Genomic DNA, 20,284 nt, shown 5'->3' with positions numbered 1-20,284 from the left:
TAATTGTTATAAAATATAATTTAATAAAATATATAATTTAATAAAATTGTTAATAAATATTCTTATATGAATTTACTAATAAAATCATAATATATAATACTAAAATATAATTTAAAATAATTATTATTAAATATAATTTATAATCTACTTTATTATTATTAAACTGCAATACATATTTAATGTGCTAAAATATCATTTGTGGAACAAATAATTTAAATATTCTACAATAAAAAATTATTAGCAGTAATAAATAACTTTAGAATTATATTTTGCATAAACATAATAACAATGAATATTAACAAAAGGTAAAATGAGATTCATGAAATTCTATGTCACAATCTATATGTTATACAGTTTTGCCACATCAAAAAGTTAGAACATTGTATATGACATACCATCCCAAATATTACAAACAGAAAAAGTTACGAAAATGTCATCAACAAAACCATAAATTTTAATGGTCAGCAAGAAATCTTCTAACCCATTCCAACCGTACATCAGAAGGTAAACTAAAGAAAACTACCATTTGAGTTGGATGATCCGGAATTTTACTCAATGCTTGAAACCGTTCATCCATAGTTAAACCTTCTATTTCACATAAGGTTGGATATAAATTTGTCGCTTTCTGTTGGATGCCCTGGTGAACTACCACATCGGAGGCAATACTCCTACTGATTTGTTCGCCAATTGCCCGCATGTTTTCAGCCAATAAAGTGGCAGCATCATTAACTGAAGAAGAAAAATGACCACTTGTATCAGAATTCTTTTTTTTCCTCTTTGAAGATGAGGAACCCCCTTGGTTTTTGTCTGTTTACGGCTCCGTGGCAGAAACATCCATGTCATCGAAAGAGACATTAGCATCGCAATCATAGTATTCGTTTCTGTCTTCATTAATATCTGCAGAAGGTACATCCTCAGCATTTATTTCTTCAAGAACATCAGCGGCTGTTTGAGCGTCTTTCCCAGTCGCTCGATCTTTTGCGTATATGGCAGTAAGTTGGTCGTAGTAAGGGAAACTACGATGTTTGAACTGACCGGCTTCTTTATGACTCTACAAAAACGAGGAAATCATATTAGTTATAAGTTTGGTAAGAATAGGATAATAAAGAGTTGAACTCATTCTTACCTTTAAATAAGAGTCCCAGACCGCATCTTCAGCAACAATGACCTGCCTATGGTCGTCCCAACCAAAACCGCTATTGTTTTGGCCATTAAGCATGTCATACACTATTGACCAATCTCTTTTCAGTAACCTAATCCTTGACTCGATATTAGGTCTTGCCTTCAACATCGCATTAGGTAAAGCCTTCTCTAACATTTTTTCTAACTCGTTTAAGTAACCGGCTTTGAACCCCGTATCAGCGTTAAATGTCCCAATATTGTGCAAGTCCACCATGCAGGAAACCAGTGCTGCATCTTCTTCTGGAACCCATTTCCTTTTGGTTCCTCGAGATGATTGTGAAGGAACAATTGATTCTGGAACACCTGACATAATTATCTTAAGAAAAAAAACAAATTAAAATTAACTTTAATATCATGAATCATAATGTGAACACTTTATAAAATTAAAATTGAGTTCAATATCATGAATAAAAAACTCATAAAGAATAAAATTATAACACATGATGAATGAAAAGAAATCAAATTATAATTCAACAAGTTTAGTACAATACAATAAACACAAAAACACCACCAAAGTTTCACAAACTATATACATAAAATAACATAAAAGGGAAAACATGTTGAAAGAATGTTAGGACAGACAATTTTTACCTTGATTAAATTGGAAAGCTTTTCTTGAGGGTTTATTTAGAGATACTTGGGATTGATCTCTCTACTCACTGCATTTATTTAAAAGGGTCACATTTCTCCAATCATAATTTCAATAACAGTACAGTAAACTTAAATAATTTAATTGCCAAGGAACTTACAGTGATTGCGTGAAAAGAAGACGCTCAACTGTGAGTGGAGGAAGCAGTCAAACAATCCAAAAAAGAAGAGGAAGCAATAACACACTATCAAAAAAAACTGAACAATACAAATTTAGAATCATTACAAAGAACAAAATAGAAATTAAAACTATCTTTGCAACAAGAAATTCATTTCTTTATCAATCATCTAAAATTAATACTATTTGATAATCGATACCACATATAATTATACTTGTAATAAATAATAAGGTAGAAACATTGTGATATGGATCATAACAAAAAAACATATTAATTATGAATAAATTTACCAATATTTATTAAGAATAAAGTTTATTATTCATAAATTATCAACTTCACTGGCAATTACATTTTACTGTACTTAAACTAACATATTAATATAATCTACCGATAGATTTCAGGATTTTAGAGATATGATTTAATGAATTGGTGAAATATTGTATTCCCAGTACAAGTCTATGAAGCCTACATAACATTTAACTTCCAACAAAGAGTTTTCTTGGCAATACCATACTGCCACTCATTTCAGTTTTAAATCTAGGATACCTTCAATAACAATATTTTTAGATTATTTTGATGTATTTCAATCATTATCGATTTATATAAATTTTAATATTTTAATTTCATTTTGATGTATTTTGATGTATTTCAATCATTATCGATTATTTTGATGTATTTCAATCATTATCGATTTATATAGTCCAACTTAAACTAGTTACTAATGATTTAAAACCGAAATTTAAAAAATGCAGAGACGAAACAAAATTCATGCTTCCAACCGAAAACTGGATTTTAAAGGAATAATTCATGCTTTTATTCACACCAGTACCTTAAACTGGATTTCCTGTACTATTAACATGTTTTACTGTTTCCCGAGAAATGCATTTTTCATTTCAATAAGTTTTATTTCCATGATTTTATTTTATCTCAGTCCAACCATGCATTTGTACAGACACACACACACACACACACACACACACACACACATACATATCCGTATTAATAAAAAAATTGACATATATCCGTATTCAAAATTTTCAATACCAATAAAAATCAACTTATTACATCACCACTTGCAAAATATAACTATAAAAACATTACTATGGAGTAAGCCATAAAAAAACAGTCCAATTTACTTGAATTGCAACTATAAAATACCTCTTGAATTGCAACTAGAGCTTCAGCTTGCCAACGATTTATGTCTGGAGCAAATCAGTAGCTAACAGTCCAATACCTACAAAAGTTCACATTGAACATCAATTAACTGGAACATCAATACTCTCAAGAATCCCATAAGCAAAAAATTTCAGTCTTTGCAGGGATTGTTTTTTAAACCAGAAAAAAAAATTTAGAATCACATCAGGTAAGTGCTTTGTAAGTCATTTAACCAAAATCCTAGTGATACACTCACAAAAAAGCAGAGCAGTATGATAGGATGAACACAGATGCAGCATTTAACCAAACTCCACATGCTGATAGGATGAACACAGATGATTACATAGACAACATCATTCTTGTAGCAGACACAGAACCATCTTAATTACAACATGTCATATAAAACTGCGCAGTTACCAAAAGGCAACCTAGGCACTTGAGGCAGACATACTTCAGGAAGCATTTCCATGTTAATGGTATGCAGCTAATGCTTGTTTACCAATCTAGTAGTCCATTTTACACACTAAAACCATGTCGGATATATGCTTATATCAAAGCACTTACACAATTTAACATAGAAGAAGGTTACTTGACATAAATAGAATGTCCTAAAAACCCTCTGATTGATGCAAACTTACCTCTTTTCAACTTTCAGGGTATTCCAAGCCAAGACAAGCTAAAATAAGTTATCATACAATTTCGATTCATATCAATGTTATAAATAAATACCCTATCCTTAAGAATGAGAAAGCATCTTAAATCAAAAAATAATGATTCTAAAACTGCTATTGACAATTTATATATAAAAGAGCCAAAATCACCTACAAGTTGAATCACTAGTAGATATAAGGAAGAAAATGAAAGTACATAGAAAAGAAAGCACTAACATAAATCCCAGAAAGAAACATAAATTGAAACGAAAAGAAAAGGTCAACAATTCGGAAACAAACCAGCAATGAACTGAAACAAAACTTAACCAATTAAAGGGTATGATTTTACAATTAAAAGCATCTTACACAGCATTGGGAAGAAGAAGACGAAGAGCTCTCTTTGTCTCTTTTCTATACGCTTTTAACTGTATTTTCCCCGACTCTCGGATTTTCTGATTTGTCTGCTGAAATTGAAAAAAATGATCAAGAATCAAGCCATTACAACTTCTAATTCTTTATCAAATGAATTAAAGTTTTATTTCACGAAAATTGGGATTCATGAATCAGTTCAACTAGTTTAAGCCCTAGTTTTCAAAAACCTTAGATGCCAATTTTTAACGATTATAAACAGAGATTCAACTAATTTGATGAATCAAGTCCTACTAAAACCTCATTTTAAAGGTGAATGCATGATTCAATTTCAAGAAATGTTGAATCTCCCATCATAGACGTAAAAGGGAAAACACGTGACAAAAAAATGTTAGGGCAGATAATGTTTACCTTGCTTGAATTGGAAAGGTTTTCTTGAGGGTTTCTTTGGAGATACTTGTTGGAATTTGAAGAACAGAAGTCTGTTTTTGGACTTCCCTACTCACTGCATTTGAAGAACAGAAGGGTGCGTTTGGTTCGACAAAACAATCAAATGAAAGTGAAACGGGAGCGGTGGAGGTCATTTACTTGGCAGATTCTGTTTGATGTTGGGAGGGAGAGTTCTGGAGGTGGATTTCGGCTTGGGAAGATGAGGGTAAAACAGGGCATAGGAATTGGGAGAATGCTAAACAGGAGCTAAACTGAACAAAGGGCAGGGAATAGAAATCGGTGAGTAAGGAGGAATACGTACGTAACCGATTCGGCGCGTAATGGGCATTACAGCGAACCAAACGCTGGAATATGTGAGGCTCACCGATTCGGTGCGTAATGGTAAACCCATTACATCGAACCAAACAAGCTGTAAAATATAATTTAAAATAATTATTATTAAATATAATTTAATAATAATATATAATTTAATAAAATTCTTATTCTTATATGAATTTACTAAAATCATAATATATAATACTATAAAATATAATTTAAATAATTATTATTAAATATAATTTATAATCTACTTTATTATTATTAAACTGCAATACATATTTAATGTGCTAAAATATCATTTGTGGAACAAATAATTTAAATATTCTACAATAAAAAATTATTAGCAGTAATAAATAACTTTAGAATTATATTTTGCATAAACATAATAACAATGAATATTAACAAAAGGTTAAATGAGATTCATGAAATTCTATGTCACAATCTATATGTTATACAGTTTTGCCACATCAAAAAGTTAGAACATTGTATATGAAATACCATCCCAAATATTACGAACAGAAAAAGTTACGAAAATGTCATCAACAAAACCATAAATTTTAATGGTCAGCAAGAAATCTCTGACCCATTCCAACCGTACATTAGAAGGTAAACTAAAGAAAACTACCATTTGAGTTGGATGATCCGGAATTTTACTCAATGCTTGAAACCGTTCATCCATAGTTAAACCTTCTATTTCACATAAGGTTGGATATAAATTTGCCACTTTCTGTTGGATGCCCTGGTGAACTACCACATCGGAGGCAATACTCCTACTGATTTGTTCGCTAATTGCCCGCATGTTTTCAGCCAATAAAGTGGTAGCATCATTAACTGAAGAAGAAAAATGACCAGTTGTATCAGAATTCTTTTTTGTCCTCTTTGAAGATGAGGAACCCCCTTGGTTTTTGTCTGTTTGCGGCTCCGTGGCAGAAACATCCATGTCATCGAAAGAGACATTAGCATCGCAATCATAGTATTCGTTTCTGTCTTCATTAATATCTGCAGAAGGTACATCCTCAGCATTTATTTCTTCAAGAACGTCAGCGGCTGTTTGAGCGTCTTTCCCAGTCGCTCGATCTTTTGCGTATATGGCAGTAAGTTGGTCGTAGTAAGGGAAACTACGATGTTTGAACTGACCGGCTTCTTTATGACTCTACAAAAACGAGGAAATCATATTAGTTATAAGTTTGGTAAGAATAGGATAATAAAGAGTTGAACTCATTCTTACCTTTAAATAAGAGTCCCAGACCGCATCTTCAGCAACAATGACCTGCCTATGGTCGTCCCAACCAAAACCGCTATTGTTTTGGCCATTAAGCATGTCATACACTATTGACCAATCTCTTTTCAGTAACCTAATCCTTGACTCGATATTAGGTCTTGCCTTCAACATCGCATTAGGTAAAGCCTTCTCTAACATTTTTCTAACTCGTTTAAGTAACCGGCTTTGAACCCCGTATCAGCGTTAAATGTCCCAATATTGTGCAAGTCCACCATGCAGGAAACCAGTGCTGCATCTTCTTCTGGAACCTATTTCCTTTTGGTTCCTCAAGATGATTGTGAAGGAACAATTGATTCTGGAACACCTGACATAATTATCTTAAGAAAAAAAACAAATTAAAATTAACTTTAATATCATGAATCATAATGTGAACACTTTATAAAATTAAAATTGAGTTCAATATCATGAATAAAAAACTCATAAAGAATAAAATTATAACACATGATGAATGAAAAGAAATCAAATTATAATTCAACAAGTTTAGTACAATACAATAAACTCAAAAACACCACTAAAGTTTCACAAACTATATACATAAAATAACATAAACAAATGAACTCAACTAATTTTCTCCTTAAACCTAACTAATGTCTAGATGCTTGCCATTCATCGAACATTTGGTTGGCTAGTTCCATCCTCCAAGTAGCCCAAGCATCCGATGGATGAATATTGACGACATTCGGTTCATCGTCATCTAACACGTTACTAGGTAATCCTTCTCCCACCTCCGCTTCAATAGGATCAATACTCATATGGGTTCGAATAAAATTATGGAGCAAACAACATGCAATAATGATCCTATTGTGCACCCTTACAGGATAGAATGATGGACTCCTAAGTATTCCTCATCTCATTTTTAATAACCCAAAGCATCTTTCAATAACATTACGTGCTGAGGCATGTTTCATACTAAAAAATTCTTGCGGAGTACTTGGCTGATAACCCTGACGCCAATCATTCAAATGATATCGTTGTCCTCTAAAGGGTGCAAGAAATCCCTTACAATTTGAGTAACCAGCATCAACTAGATAATAACAACCTATAAAAAAAATTTCTTAATTATTAATTCCCCAAAAAAGTTTGATCTTAATGAATAATTCAAAGTCCTCTAACTATCCACTTTACCGTGAGGAACTTTTAGTCCATGCCTCCTACTAATGGCATCTCGAAGAACTCGTCCATCAGCAACAGAACCTTCCCAACCAGGAAGAACATAAACTAATTGCATTTCAGGTGTACAAACACCTAGCATATTTGTTGCTATGTCACCTTTTCGCGTTCGATATCTAGGTTTATCAACTGCTGGAACCCTAATCTTGATGTGGGTTCCATCAAGAGCACCTAAGCAATTCTATATCACATGTTATAAAACCTTAAGTTAGGATACTAAATTTAAATCTAAATAAACTAAATTATGTACAAGCTATATATAAAATTTATTCCAATACCTTAAACCATTTCCACCTTGTGTCTAAAGAATCTGCTGTAATTGGCTCTGGCTTTTTAAATAACACATCTTGTAAGCGTATGACAACATTTAAAACACTGTGAAATGATCTGCTAACAGTTTCCCCGGACCTATTGAAGTGATGCTTGATAACTCGATTTTTAAGGTGATGGGAAATGATATGTAAAAACATTGCAACTTGCTCATCAACAAGCATGTGCCTTGACGACTTCAATCCCCCTAACGTTTGTAACATCTCACATAGTTTGAAAAAGGCAAATCTATTCATCCTAACTTGTTCAATACAGGTCTCGTCACTAGCATGTACAAGCCTTTTCACATAATCCCGTTGTGCATAAAAATCTAAAATATAGGACCTAATCCTTGGTCTATAAGTATGAAGGCTATCGATGGCACCCAATGTAAGTATAAACCAACTGACAATGTTACGAATTTCCAACCATATTGTCACTGCAATTCCAATTCTTTTACGCCTCACACTTTGTGCAATTAAAGGCAGACGAGCCATTACTGCAAGATATTAATGTGTTCCATATTGTCAAATTTATTTAAAAGGGTCACTTTTCTCCAATCATAATTTCAATAACAGTAAACTACAATTAAATAATTTAATTGCCAAAGAACTTACAGTGAATGCGTGAAAAGAAGACGGTACACTGTAGGTGGAGGAAGCAATCAAACAAGCTGCTTCAGTAGGAAGCAATATCACACTATCAAATAAAAATGAACAATACAAATTTAGAATCTTAACGAGTACATTGCAACAAACAGTAACTTCAACAAGACAGATGTGTATAAAAACAAGGCTATTCAATAGAATAGGGTACCATAAAAGAGACCAACAGGCAATGATTAAATCAAAAACTTACAGATACTTGAACAACTAATGATGACTAACTAATGAGTGTGATCAGTTAATTACTAGTTGTGGCTCTCCTTAAAATATACAAAGTGATTATATATATAAATATACAAAGTGATTATGGTCAAGTTGAATAAAGTTGGAATACTGCTTTATGACAAAGGTGACAAATAGGTAACTGTGGTTTTTATTACTTTTATTTAATTTTCTGGGAAATTTTCATTCAAAAAAACCACAAAATTAAGTAATTTCTTAAAGAAACTGATTTTCTTTTGTTTTAAAAAAAAAGGGGAATTGGTTGTTTTCAAGTATAAAAAATATGTATAGAAATATATTTGACGTTTTGATTTAAATTTATATAAAATTTCATCTTTTTATTTCCAGTTCAATTCACTATTAACTATTACAACAATCATTTTTATTTTCAGTGTCCATCTTTTTATTTATTTATTTAGTATTAATACTTATCTCTCAAAATAAATAAAGCAATTTAATATTTTTATTGTTTAAAAGTAAGAAACAAATACAATTAAAATAATGTTAACAGTTAATATATAATACCCATTGGTCAAATTTAAGAAAAAAAGGAAAAAATTATGTAATATTAAAAAATTAAAATATTTCAACAATTTAGAATAAATTAAAAAATAAATTACTAATAAAATAATAAATAATTTCCTATGTTTAAAAAAAATACAAAAAATTCCTATTTTTAAAATAAAAATAAACATGCTATAATAATAGAAAAACATTCCTAAAAAATAAAAAAAGTAAACAAATATTAAAAATGCTCAAAATTTCTGCAAAATAAAAAATGAGATATAATTAGAAAAGAAACAAGTCTGGTTTCATTTTCATTTTACACGCAGACAGATAGACAAATTGTGTTTAACAGTCAAAAAAAGGGAGATCACTTTCGCTAGTTTCTATTACTGCACATGGCCAAATTAGTGGCTATATGTGCATGGCAGCCAAAATCTCGTCATCTTCCATTAAGTTTAGGGTAGGATTTATTGTGGCATAATCTAAAGAGTCATTGTCTAGGTTGAAAGTTATATGTACATTGGATTTAAGGGAATCTAAACTCTATACGAGTACATTGCAACAAAGAGTAACTTCAACAACACAGATGTGTATAAAAACAAGGTTATTCAATAGAATAGGGTACCATAAAAGAGACTAACAGGCATTGATTAAATAAAAAACTTACACATACTTGAACAACTAATGATGTAGTTTAACCAAAATAAATTGGGAGTAAAAAAGTACATGGATACAGCCATGGGTAATGTCAAAACTCAAAACAGCACACCATATTCCTTTCTTTCCCTTCTTCCAAAACAGCACAAAATTGCATCTCTTCAAGTCATTCCAATTAATAAACAACAATGCAAATTCAATCATTGAATGAGGAACAAAATGAGCACCATCATTAAGCAACAAAATGCAGAAGGTAAACAAAATGAGGAGCAAAACGAGCACCAAAGTTTGCAGCGTACGGAACAAAATGAGGAGCAACAAAACAGAGAAACATTGGATTCCCAATATGCAAATCCAGAAGGTAAAAGAGCATCATCATTTAAGGATGTATAATAGAAGTAAGAAATTTCAAGCATATACCATCTAGATCATATGATAAGCCCACACAGGAATACAAACACAACTTTTTATGAAGTTCAATTTGGAACTTAACAATGGGTCTAATTTTGTTTCTTTATAAAGGTGTTGGCTTCAGCTATTGCAAATAGGAAAGCATCACTACCAGAGGCAGAGAATACCCAAATTTATGGTGAAAAGAGAAACCATGATAAGTTCATGTATGCAATTAGTTTAACAGAAAAGGCAGTTCTAGAAATGTTGAATCTGTCGTCATAAAAAAACATAAAAGGGAAAACATGTTGAAAGAATGTTAGGACAGACAATTTTTACCTTGATTGAATTGGAAAGCTTTTCTTGAGGGTTTATTTGGAGATACTTGGGATTGATCTCTTTACTCACTGCATTTGAAGAACACAAGTCTGTTATGGTCGACAAAACTGTACATATATAATATACCTAAATGAAATTGAAATAGGCTGAAATAATATATAATTTAATAAAACGGCAACATTGTTTAAGATACAGACCCAAATGCTCTTCAATCCTCCTTCAACATTAACAAGTTCAAAGAAGAAAGATGATTAAAGCCTAAACTAGCACAACTAGAACATACGATACATTAAACAGGTGGAAAACATCACAACTTCAGACAAGCCTTCAGCAAATTTAAACCGATTTGATATTAACTTAAAAGTTCCTTGAAATCTTCAAGCTTCGTTTAACTTCCACTATCCTGTTTATAAAGGGAGCTTTCCAATTGGTTGCTTAGAAATACAATAATAATTTAAATAATCTATTTTTTTAATGAGCAGTTCTAAAGAATTGCTAGAATTAGATACTTTTCTTTCCATATTTCTCTATTTTCTCAAAACACAAACAAGTATCAAGCCTAAGAACCACAAAATCTTGCAAATCTGAAATGATCCAAGCAAGAAAAAAAATAGCAAACCAGAAAGAGGAAAAAAGAAAAAGAAGCAGATATACCAAAACTTTCTATACTTGCCTAAATAAAATATTTTTTTTTAAAAAGGAACTACTTCAAAATCCAAGTGAGTAATTGAAAGCTTTGATCGATCTCAAAACCGTAGAACAGCTCGAGAGTCCAAATAATTAAGACTAGTGCAGAAGCAGCAGATGAAAATGCTGGAAAAAGCCAAATTTTCTCTTCTTTAAGTTAAAACCTTCAAAGAAGCCAAGTGTGTATACTCATTCAAAAGAGTAAAATAATTGTGTAAGGATGTGTTTGGTTGCTGAGAAAGCGCAGAGAAAAAATAAATAAATAAAATACAAAATTCAGAGGCGTGAGGAAAAGGATGCAGCTTTTTTGCTTGCCTCTCCTTTTTTTTCCTGCTTAACACAAAAATGAAATTCCTTTTATTTGGGTTTCAAATAAAAGAAGAGGAGGATTATACAAAATTAGCTACCATTGTTCGCATGCAATGGCGCCGAAGATCCTTATGTAACAGCTTGTAATGAGCCTTTCTGATTTTTCAAGATTTGGAAATATTTGTCGTCAGGATTTGGATTTCACAAAAATACAAATAAAATTAGCACAGAGAAACAGAGAAATACCATTCAATTTCCATGAAAATCAATCAAGAAACCAATGCAGTTGGTAATTTCCATGAAAAGCAAACATTGTTTTTTACAAGTTTCAAACAAAAAAAGAATTCAAAACATACCCAGAAAGGATGGAGATCAACGCAACCTTGTCGGAATGTGGAGATCAATAACCTTGACAAAGCCCTAGTTCTTGCTCGAAAACGATGAGGCCGGAAGAAATCAGGAGGGAGAGGGTGGAGGTGGAGGTGGCTTTCGGGTTGGGAGGGTAAAACAGGGAAGAAGGATTCGGGACAACCTAAAACGCAACTAAACAGACCTTTCCATCCGGAATGGAAACCATCAAATATGACGAATAAGGGCGTAATGTAATCAGCCCGTAATAGGGCATTACGTCCAACCAAACGTCCGAATAGGTAGGGCCCACCGAATCGGGCTGTAATGGTATTCCCATTACATCCAACCAAACGGGCTCTTAGAGCCTTAAATGATAAGGAAACTTGATAAAATTTTAGGATTAGACTTGTAATTGATAAAATTTATTAGAAACACACTCAATTTAATATTCGGGTATGGTACCAATAGTTTGAAATTTTTATGATTTAGTCCTTCATGATAAAACTTGAATTAGACATAGAAAATAAACTCGGATTAAGCTGAAATTTTTAGGGCTTATTTAAATTGACTAAAAGAGGGTTGGTAAGCGTATAGATCTAAATTCAGGTTAGTTTAACTATAGGTGGTAAAATGATAAAAGTGTTCTTAGGTTAAATTACTTATAAAAAGTTTAAAATTGGTTCACAAATTGCTTCAACATTAATAAATAACTAATAAATGGATAAGATTGAGGTGTTATAAGGTCGGGGTGTGTCTTGGGAGGTCGTTAGTCAGAGAGTCACTTAGGTGGCTAATGTAACGCTTCGAATTTGAGCCAGTCCGTCCCGCTCGAGTTTGGGGTGTCACTGGGACTATATAAGTAAGTCAATAATTGCAAAATTAGTTATTAACAATTTGGTAAGTAATAAGATTTGGTTGTGAGGATTTAATTAAGGAATTAAACTAAGTATACAAAGCAAATTAAAATGTTAACACAGAATGTAAGCAACAAATACTAACAAAAGTTTTAATCACAATGACATGAAGGTCTAGAATAATTATTTCCCCTTAACTTAGAATTATTTAAAACAATGCCAAAGAATGTTACGATGATCTCGTGGCAAATTGGTAATTTACTAACCCAAAATCTACAAGTTGTAGGTTGATTGTGACTGTTTAACCTTTTAGTTTCTTTTACACATGTCTATGTCTAATTAACTTCAAGGTTACATATTCAAGCATCATACTTAAAGGTTATGCAAGGTAACAACATTTCTCGATATTATTACTAATTCGATTATTAAGAAATCAAACATGCACCATTCAAGTAGTATGCCCATTAATTATCATCTTTTCAGATCGATCAATAAATTAATTCATATACTTACCCATGTTATTGATGCATTAAAAAGCGTGATCATGATAATACTTAAATGAGTAAAGTACCAAATAAACCGAACATCTTCAGCAAAGCATTAATAACTAAAACTAAGGAATCATAATTATTCTAGCATCAATAAAATTAAGCCATAATAATTAAATTAAAAAATAAGGAAATAAGTTACAATCATGTTTATCAGCACAAAAGAAAGTAATAGACAAAGGAAGGAAAACTGGAAAGCCGATCTCGATGGTTCTCCGTGGCACTTGTCACGATTCTCCTTCTCCTCTCTCTTTCTTTTTGTGTCACTCTGAGCACTAATGCTCTCAAGTTTTGCTAACTTCTCTTCTCTCAACTTTGTCTATTGCTGGCTCACTTTCTTGTGTTGTGTAATGTCTTTTCCCTCAAGCATATGCCCCATTTTATACTAGTTTGAGCCCCCTTGAATCCTTCTATTTTTGGCGTCACCCCCCTGATTTTGTTCCATGTAGGTTGATGGTTTCTTGATTTGGGAGAGAGGTTGCTTGATTTTCTCTACGGCTGATTTGGTGGTTGTTTTATTTTTGCTTTTCCACAGTAGACTAAGTCTTTCTTGTGCGTGTTGGAGTTGGCTAACTGTGCAACAGTTCGCACAGATGGCGAGCTAGAAAATGGCAAGCTGACATTGCAAGCTGTGGACTGCAAGCTTCATTCCTGCTAATAGTGAATGTGCCACAACTCACATATCTGGCGAACTGCCAGATTGCGAGTTGAGAACAGTAAAGTGTGAGCTACGTGTATACGACATGTGAATTGCGAGCTACATTCCAGTAAGCAGTGCTTGCAACCTTAGAACTATGGACTGCATGCTGCGAGCTACCTTTCGCGAGCTGTGTACTGCGAGCTTGTGAACTAAGATGCTTCGAACTGATAGCTGTGAGCTGGTGAAGTGCAAGCTATACATGCGTGCTGGTGAAGTGCAAGTTACACGTGCGAGCTACGCTCGCATCAGCGAGGTAATAACTACGAGCTGTACGTAAGCTAGCTATGAACTCATGTGATGCATGCGAGCTTGTACCGCAAGATGCAATGTGTGCGATCTGTCTCCAAGCAATGCATGCGATCTGCAAACAGGGGGCTTGCAGACTGGTGAAGTACGAGCTGAAGAGCTGCGAGCTCCATGTTGCGACATTAGCATGTGACAATGATGAAGAAATCATGTGTTTAGCATATAAATCAACCAAAATAACAAATTTGCCCTATTATTATTTAACAAAATAGAATTTATAATAAAAACTATTAAATTTGCTATTACCTTCTCATAAGTTGCATGAATTATTAGTCTAAAAATACCAAAGGTAACTCTATATTCTAGAGTTATTAGTATACAATTATAATAACTAGTGATTCAAACATAAATTCTAAAAACATATATAATTTTGATCAAAATTTTGCAATATTGTTTGAATCAGATTTGACTGGCTGGATTGAGGTATCGATCCAAATAAAAGAGCTTAGACTAGTTGACCCTCGAATCGATATGGACTGATTGAACGAGCTACAAAATTGATTGAACCGATATATTTAATCAAAGTGAATAAATTGATTAAACCGAAAATCGATGATCTAATCAGTTCGACCATAGATCTTGTTCTCTAAATCTTAAATTTTTATTTGCTTATCAAACTTTAAAACTCTTTTTAATTTTAATAATACTTTTTTAAAGAATTCAAGGTGAGAATCTTTTGACCAAAGGTAATAATTAAAATACTCAAATAACTTTAGTTAATTACGATAAATTAAGATTTGGTGAACTAAGAGAACGTATATTTTAAAATATTTTAGATCAATATTTATATATTTTATAATTAAATTTAAATAAAAAATTTTATTTTGGACTGAACTGTATTGGCATGATAGTGAAAAAATAGTTTGTCCAAGATTTATAATGGACTTGTTTCTAATAATTTGTTTTTTCTCATGAATTTTTATTTATTTTTTGATATAATGTCTACTTTTACTTATAAATTCTTCAAATCTTTAAAGTAAAGGCAAATATGTGCTTAATCATATCCTCTTAATTATTGTAATGACAACAGTGTGAATTAATTAAGTTAATACTTGATTATTATTTCATCATTACTCATTTGCATTAAAAAAATATGAAACATCATACATGTATAGAAATAAAGCACATTATACTTAAAAGAATACATTTTCCAACTTTAAAGTTTAAAAAAATAATCAGCCACATAGGAGTAGGTAGAGGTGTCCATGGGTCAGGCGGCCTGGCCCGGCCCAACGGCCCGCCCGAAATATGGGAGGGTTCGAGTAAAAATATAGGCTCGAAATATGGGTTTGGGCAAAAAAAACGAGGCCCGTTTAGAAAACAGGCCGGGCCTCGGGCACCACTTTTTTGGTCCTGGCCCGACCCAGCCCGAATTTAATAAAAATATATTTTTTATTTTTATTTTTTAATTTTAAAATATTTTTTTATTTTTTATTTTTAAAATTATTTTTTAGTGTTTATTAAAAATGGGTCGGGCCGGGCCGGGCTCGAGCTTAGGATTTTATTCCCGGGCCAGGCCCATAGACACCTCTAGGAGTAGGTAGAGGACTGGAAATTAAAATAAAATAAAATATATAAAAATAAGCTTTATGGTACGTAGATGCAAACGTTATTAAGGTGAAAATAACAGGACAAGATATTCACATGAATCTAAACATAATTATTTTTATTGTCATTTGCGACCTTATACATGAACGTTATCTAGTTGTAAAGAATCTTAATAAATTAAGAATATCTATTTGGTTGCACTTAGACACTTCCATTTTTATTTTTATTGGGAGAATTAACGGAAAAATGGACAAATTAAAAATAAATAAATTTCACTAATAGTCATCTAACTAATAATTATTTTTTTCTATTCATCTAACTTACAAAATGGTCACTTAAATATTGGTAAATTTCTTTTTTGGTCACCCAACTATGACAATTGCAAAATGATCACCCATTTATTCAATTTTATCTTTTTTGTCACCAACTAACTAATAGTGACAACTTTTAAAATTGATATAATAGTAACTTTAACCCTTAACATTTATACATTGTGTCAATTTAGTCTTGACCCTAAAAAATCTAACCCTCAACATTTACACATTGTGCAGTTTGATCATTTTTATAGTTTTGCTTTTCTTTGTGTCCCTTTCAACTAAACAACTAAAAAAATTATCAACTATATTTGTTGGGAAATATACAAAAAATGAAATCACCCCAAAATTCAAGATAATAATTTTAATATTTTCTCATATATTGTTTTAAAATTAACCCTCAATGTCACAAAGAAAAATAAAATTGTAGAAAATAAATATCAAATTACACAATGTGTAAATGTTGAGGGTTAATTTTTTTAGAATCAAAATTAAATTGACATAATTTATAAATGTTGAGGGTTAAAGTTACAATTATGTCAATTTTAAAAGTTGCCACTGTTATCCTGCTAGTGACCAAGAATGACAAAATTGAATAGTTGTGTGACCATTTTATATCCTTTCATAATTAGATGACCGGAAAAAAATTACTAATAATTAGATAACCATTTTATAATATTTCTTAATTTAATAATAAAATTTCTTAATAATAATTAAATGAATACTAATATAATTTAACCTAAAAAAAACCAATCAAACCCAACTTCATTAAAAGTTTATATCTACACGTGCAATTCGGTATGTGAATTATTTGTATCATTGCAGACTTTTCATTGTATAGAAAGACAAATTTTATATAACCATTATATTAGCCTTTCATTTGCTGCATTTTTTTATACAATTATTCTGAAAGTGGGATATGTACTAATATATTCTCTTAAATCGTGTTGGGTATAAATTAATACTTGTAGGTAAAATACAACAATATCGTAATAGGTTTATATAGTTTAGTTTTCTTATATTGCGGAGCTTTACTTAGAGAGAATATTCATCATTTTAAACAATAATTTTCAAGCTCTAATATATAAATATCTCCCTTTTAAGTTTTTCCACACAAACCAAGTCACACACTTAATTATTTCACTCAATGTACTTAAATAAACGCTCCACAATGAACAAGATAAATACATTACCTATACAAGTCTCCTCAATATATAAATATTTGAGACTTGCTAACATACTACATCTTTTACAATCAATCTTCCCTTGAAACAAAAAGGATAATATGTAAAAAGAATATCTTTAACTACTTAGGATAAGTCCTAAACTTTTTTTAATGGTTGAGTTAATTTTTTTAATAATTATGGGTTACCTTATTTGTTTTATTTAAGGGTAATTATATTCGGTCGCACATGGTATTTATGTAAACCCTTTCGAATTGAAATTTGGTCATTACATTTTCAATCCAATTCGAATACTCTATAAGTAGGTTTCAAGTCTTCCATTATTGTTTACATAGGAAGACGGAAGCAAAGATGAGTTCAGAAACTGCGGTTAGGCTCCCGGTCATAGATTTCTCAAAACAAGAGCTGAAGCCAGGCAGTCCTGAGTGGGATTTGGTGAAACTCCAAGTCCGGGAAGCACTGGAGGAGTACGGTTGTTTCGAGGCTTTGTTTGACCAAGTCCTGGAGCTTCGACACGCAGTCTTTGGAGCCATGGAAGAGCTGTTTGACCTGCCTTTACAAACCAAAAAGCTCTATGTTTCAAGCAAGCTATTTCGAGGTTATTCTAGGGACGCATCAGGACTGCATGAAAACATGGCCATTGATGATGCACATATTCCTGAAAACATTGAATCAGACCTCACTAACATCTTGTGGCCTCAAGGAAACAAAAGCTTCAGGTTTCGAATAATAACTCTTTGGATTTCTTTCATTTTTTTTTAAGTTCTGCATTGAACTCTTACTTTTGGTAGAGACTTTCTAATTTTCAGGAAAATTTGACGGAAAAATTGTCTTATTTATTCATTTTGAATTAAAATATTTTGGTTTTACTAATCAACTGCACTGGGTTTGACAGTGAAACTCTGGTATCTTTCACACAGCTAGCATCAGGATTAGAGAAGACAATTAGGAGGATGATTTTGGAGACTTTTGGTGTGGAGAAATATGTGGATGAGTTCATTGACTCCACAAATTATATTCTCAAGGACATGAAATATGAAGGGTCTCAAAGCAGCAAGCCAAGCCTTAGGGCTCACTCGGATCAAAATCTGGTGACCCTTTTGTATCAAAATGAGGTTAATGGATTAGAGATTCAAAACAAAGATGGTGAATGGATCAATGTAAAACCATCACCTAACACGTTCTTTGTTATGACTGGAGAGTCCCTCAGCGTAAGTCACATAATATAAAACTAAAAATGAATGGATAGAGAGAAAATAAAGCTATACAATTTAATAATTACTTGTATACATAGATTATAAATTTTACAGTGGAAATAATATTATTGCAGGTATGGTTAAATGGCGGATTGTCTTCTACTTATCATCGCGTCACGATGAAGGAGAGCAAGGCAAGGTATTGCGTGGGATTGTTTGCAACGCCTAGAGGAGGGTACCAAGTAAAGGCTCCAAAAGAGCTTGTGGATGACAAAAATGGCTTACTCTTCAAACCCTTTGACTACGAAGAATTTTTGGGATTTTACTCTATCCACGCCGCTCGAGGAGCTCTTGAGTCTGGTCTTAAGGCTTATTGCAGTGTCTAAGATTTTACAATCAATAATTTATGTGAAACAATAAATTTTGCTATCAAAACTTGAAAACAAAGTTTCTGAACCTTGAGGCTTATCCCATAGTGTTTTACTTCAATTTTTTTATTACTATTACTAGTGGTACTTTGATTTTTTCTTTTTAAATACAAATTTTATAGGCTTATAAATTTGTTGAAGCTTGATGGTTCTGGGTGAAGAAGACGAAGAAAAAAATGAAAATAAAAAATATCTTTGTCTTTTAATTTAATTATAAATACTTTTTTTCAAAAATTTTAAAAATACCACATGTCAAAATATCATTGGCTCAGATAATTTTTTTTAATAGAACAAAGGATTGAACCAAAAGTGATAATGAAATCAATGCTCAAGTAACTACGAGGAAAAAATGCTATAGCTTAAGGGTAAATATTTCATTTAAGCTTATCTTAACTAGGCTGATTGACAATCAACCCATATTACACTTTATTTATGTATGCAATAAAAATATTAATGTATGTACGAAAATTAAAAATAAAAAATGGTTTTAAGTTTTTCTAAATAAATAGCACGTTACTTTAACACCCTAATCTATCTTATTAACATTCATAAAAGTTACTATGAATCTTTACCACTATTTAAGATCATTAGGTAATGTTTGGTTCAATATAATAGCTATACCGTTACAAGTCTATTCTGCAGGCCCACACAAACAACTGTTTGGTTCAATAGAATGCCCGATTACGGGTGTACTCCATTCCGGGCTTATGCAGGAAAATTTGTTGGTTCAATAGAATGTTTTATATTATTCCATCTGTTAATTATTTAGAAAAATGACATGAGCAATTGTAAATGAAAAGTTCTATGAACTTGAATAGTTGGATTTTGAATTAAATTTCATGCATGTTTATGATGATAGTTATGAAAAAAAATTACTAATTTTTCATTATATCATATTTTTATGTTTGAGATGTGACATTTATTAATATATTTAATATAGGTTTGTTTCTATACATGACCTAGGCAGTTATTCTTGGTAGTTAACTGATTATGCAAAACTCTTGTTAAAAGGGTTTTAAAAGTATTTTGAATCAAACTTGGGACTTCTCGCATTTGAAGCGAGAATCATACCACTAGACCAAACGCCCTGCATTTGAAGATTTAGGCATATTCCCTGAAGCGAATATTGTATATAATTATTTAGAAATTATTGTAATACCCCTTACCCATGTTCGTCGCCGAAAAAGGTATGAGGCATTACCAGATTTTACCGAATAATTTTTTTGTTATTACGAGTTAAATACTATTCATTTATCGAAACATGTCATGATGTCCCTTGGATGGGCCTCTGAAGCCCAAAACAACATCGGGACCAAATCGGGATTAAATTGAAACTAATTTTTTTTCGCAAAATCCCAAAGTTTTTTTTTAACTCAATATAACCCCTTTATAAATATCTAATCTTCCTTGCAATTTTAAACCGAGAC

General features: G+C 31.8%; 3 protein-coding genes and 1 long non-coding RNA gene across 6 annotated transcripts; 1 reads left to right on the top strand and 3 right to left on the bottom strand.

Annotated features, from left to right (window-relative positions):
- Positions 1-325: 325 nt before the first annotated feature.
- LOC121215376 (uncharacterized protein At2g29880-like) lies at positions 326-1,538 on the bottom strand. Its single transcript, XM_041089813.1, has 2 exons — positions 1,127-1,538; positions 326-1,051 (listed from the first exon to the last, which is right to left on the bottom strand). The coding sequence occupies exons 1-2, from the start codon at positions 1,490-1,492 to the stop codon at positions 812-814; spliced, it is 606 nt and encodes a 201-aa protein (XP_040945747.1). The 5' UTR covers positions 1,493-1,538; the 3' UTR covers positions 326-811.
- A 235-nt stretch (positions 1,539-1,773) lies between these two features.
- LOC107944855 (uncharacterized) lies at positions 1,774-4,586 on the bottom strand. 3 transcript variants are annotated; one of them, XR_005911217.1, is made up of 5 exons: positions 4,535-4,586; positions 4,121-4,218; positions 3,108-3,183; positions 1,932-2,028; positions 1,774-1,841 (listed from the first exon to the last, which is right to left on the bottom strand). It is a non-coding gene; the product is annotated as an uncharacterized lncRNA (long non-coding RNA). The 3 variants fall into 3 exon arrangements; XR_005911216.1 differs by having other exon boundaries at positions 4,121-4,215; XR_005911215.1 differs by lacking the exon at positions 4,535-4,586 and having other exon boundaries at positions 4,121-4,313.
- Positions 4,587-5,289: 703 nt separating this feature from the next.
- LOC107918836 (uncharacterized protein At2g29880-like) lies at positions 5,290-13,505 on the bottom strand. The gene is made up of 5 exons (XM_041089812.1): positions 11,785-13,505; positions 10,433-10,500; positions 8,270-8,351; positions 6,120-6,490; positions 5,290-6,044 (listed from the first exon to the last, which is right to left on the bottom strand). The coding sequence occupies exons 4-5, from the start codon at positions 6,309-6,311 to the stop codon at positions 5,367-5,369; spliced, it is 870 nt and encodes a 289-aa protein (XP_040945746.1). The 5' UTR covers positions 6,312-6,490; positions 8,270-8,351; positions 10,433-10,500; positions 11,785-13,505; the 3' UTR covers positions 5,290-5,366.
- A 4,038-nt stretch (positions 13,506-17,543) lies between these two features.
- On the top strand, positions 17,544-18,885 carry LOC107950813 (probable 2-oxoglutarate-dependent dioxygenase AOP1). The gene is made up of 3 exons (XM_016885764.2): positions 17,544-17,952; positions 18,129-18,444; positions 18,564-18,885. The coding sequence occupies exons 1-3, from the start codon at positions 17,585-17,587 to the stop codon at positions 18,813-18,815; spliced, it is 936 nt and encodes a 311-aa protein (XP_016741253.1). The 5' UTR covers positions 17,544-17,584; the 3' UTR covers positions 18,816-18,885.
- The last annotated feature ends 1,399 nt before the right edge of the window (positions 18,886-20,284 follow it).

This window comes from Gossypium hirsutum, chromosome D03 (assembly GCF_007990345.1).
Source record: "Gossypium hirsutum isolate 1008001.06 chromosome D03, Gossypium_hirsutum_v2.1, whole genome shotgun sequence".
Lineage (NCBI taxonomy): Eukaryota > Viridiplantae > Streptophyta > Magnoliopsida > Malvales > Malvaceae > Gossypium > Gossypium hirsutum.
This window is presented reverse-complemented; position numbering and strand designations above follow the sequence as displayed.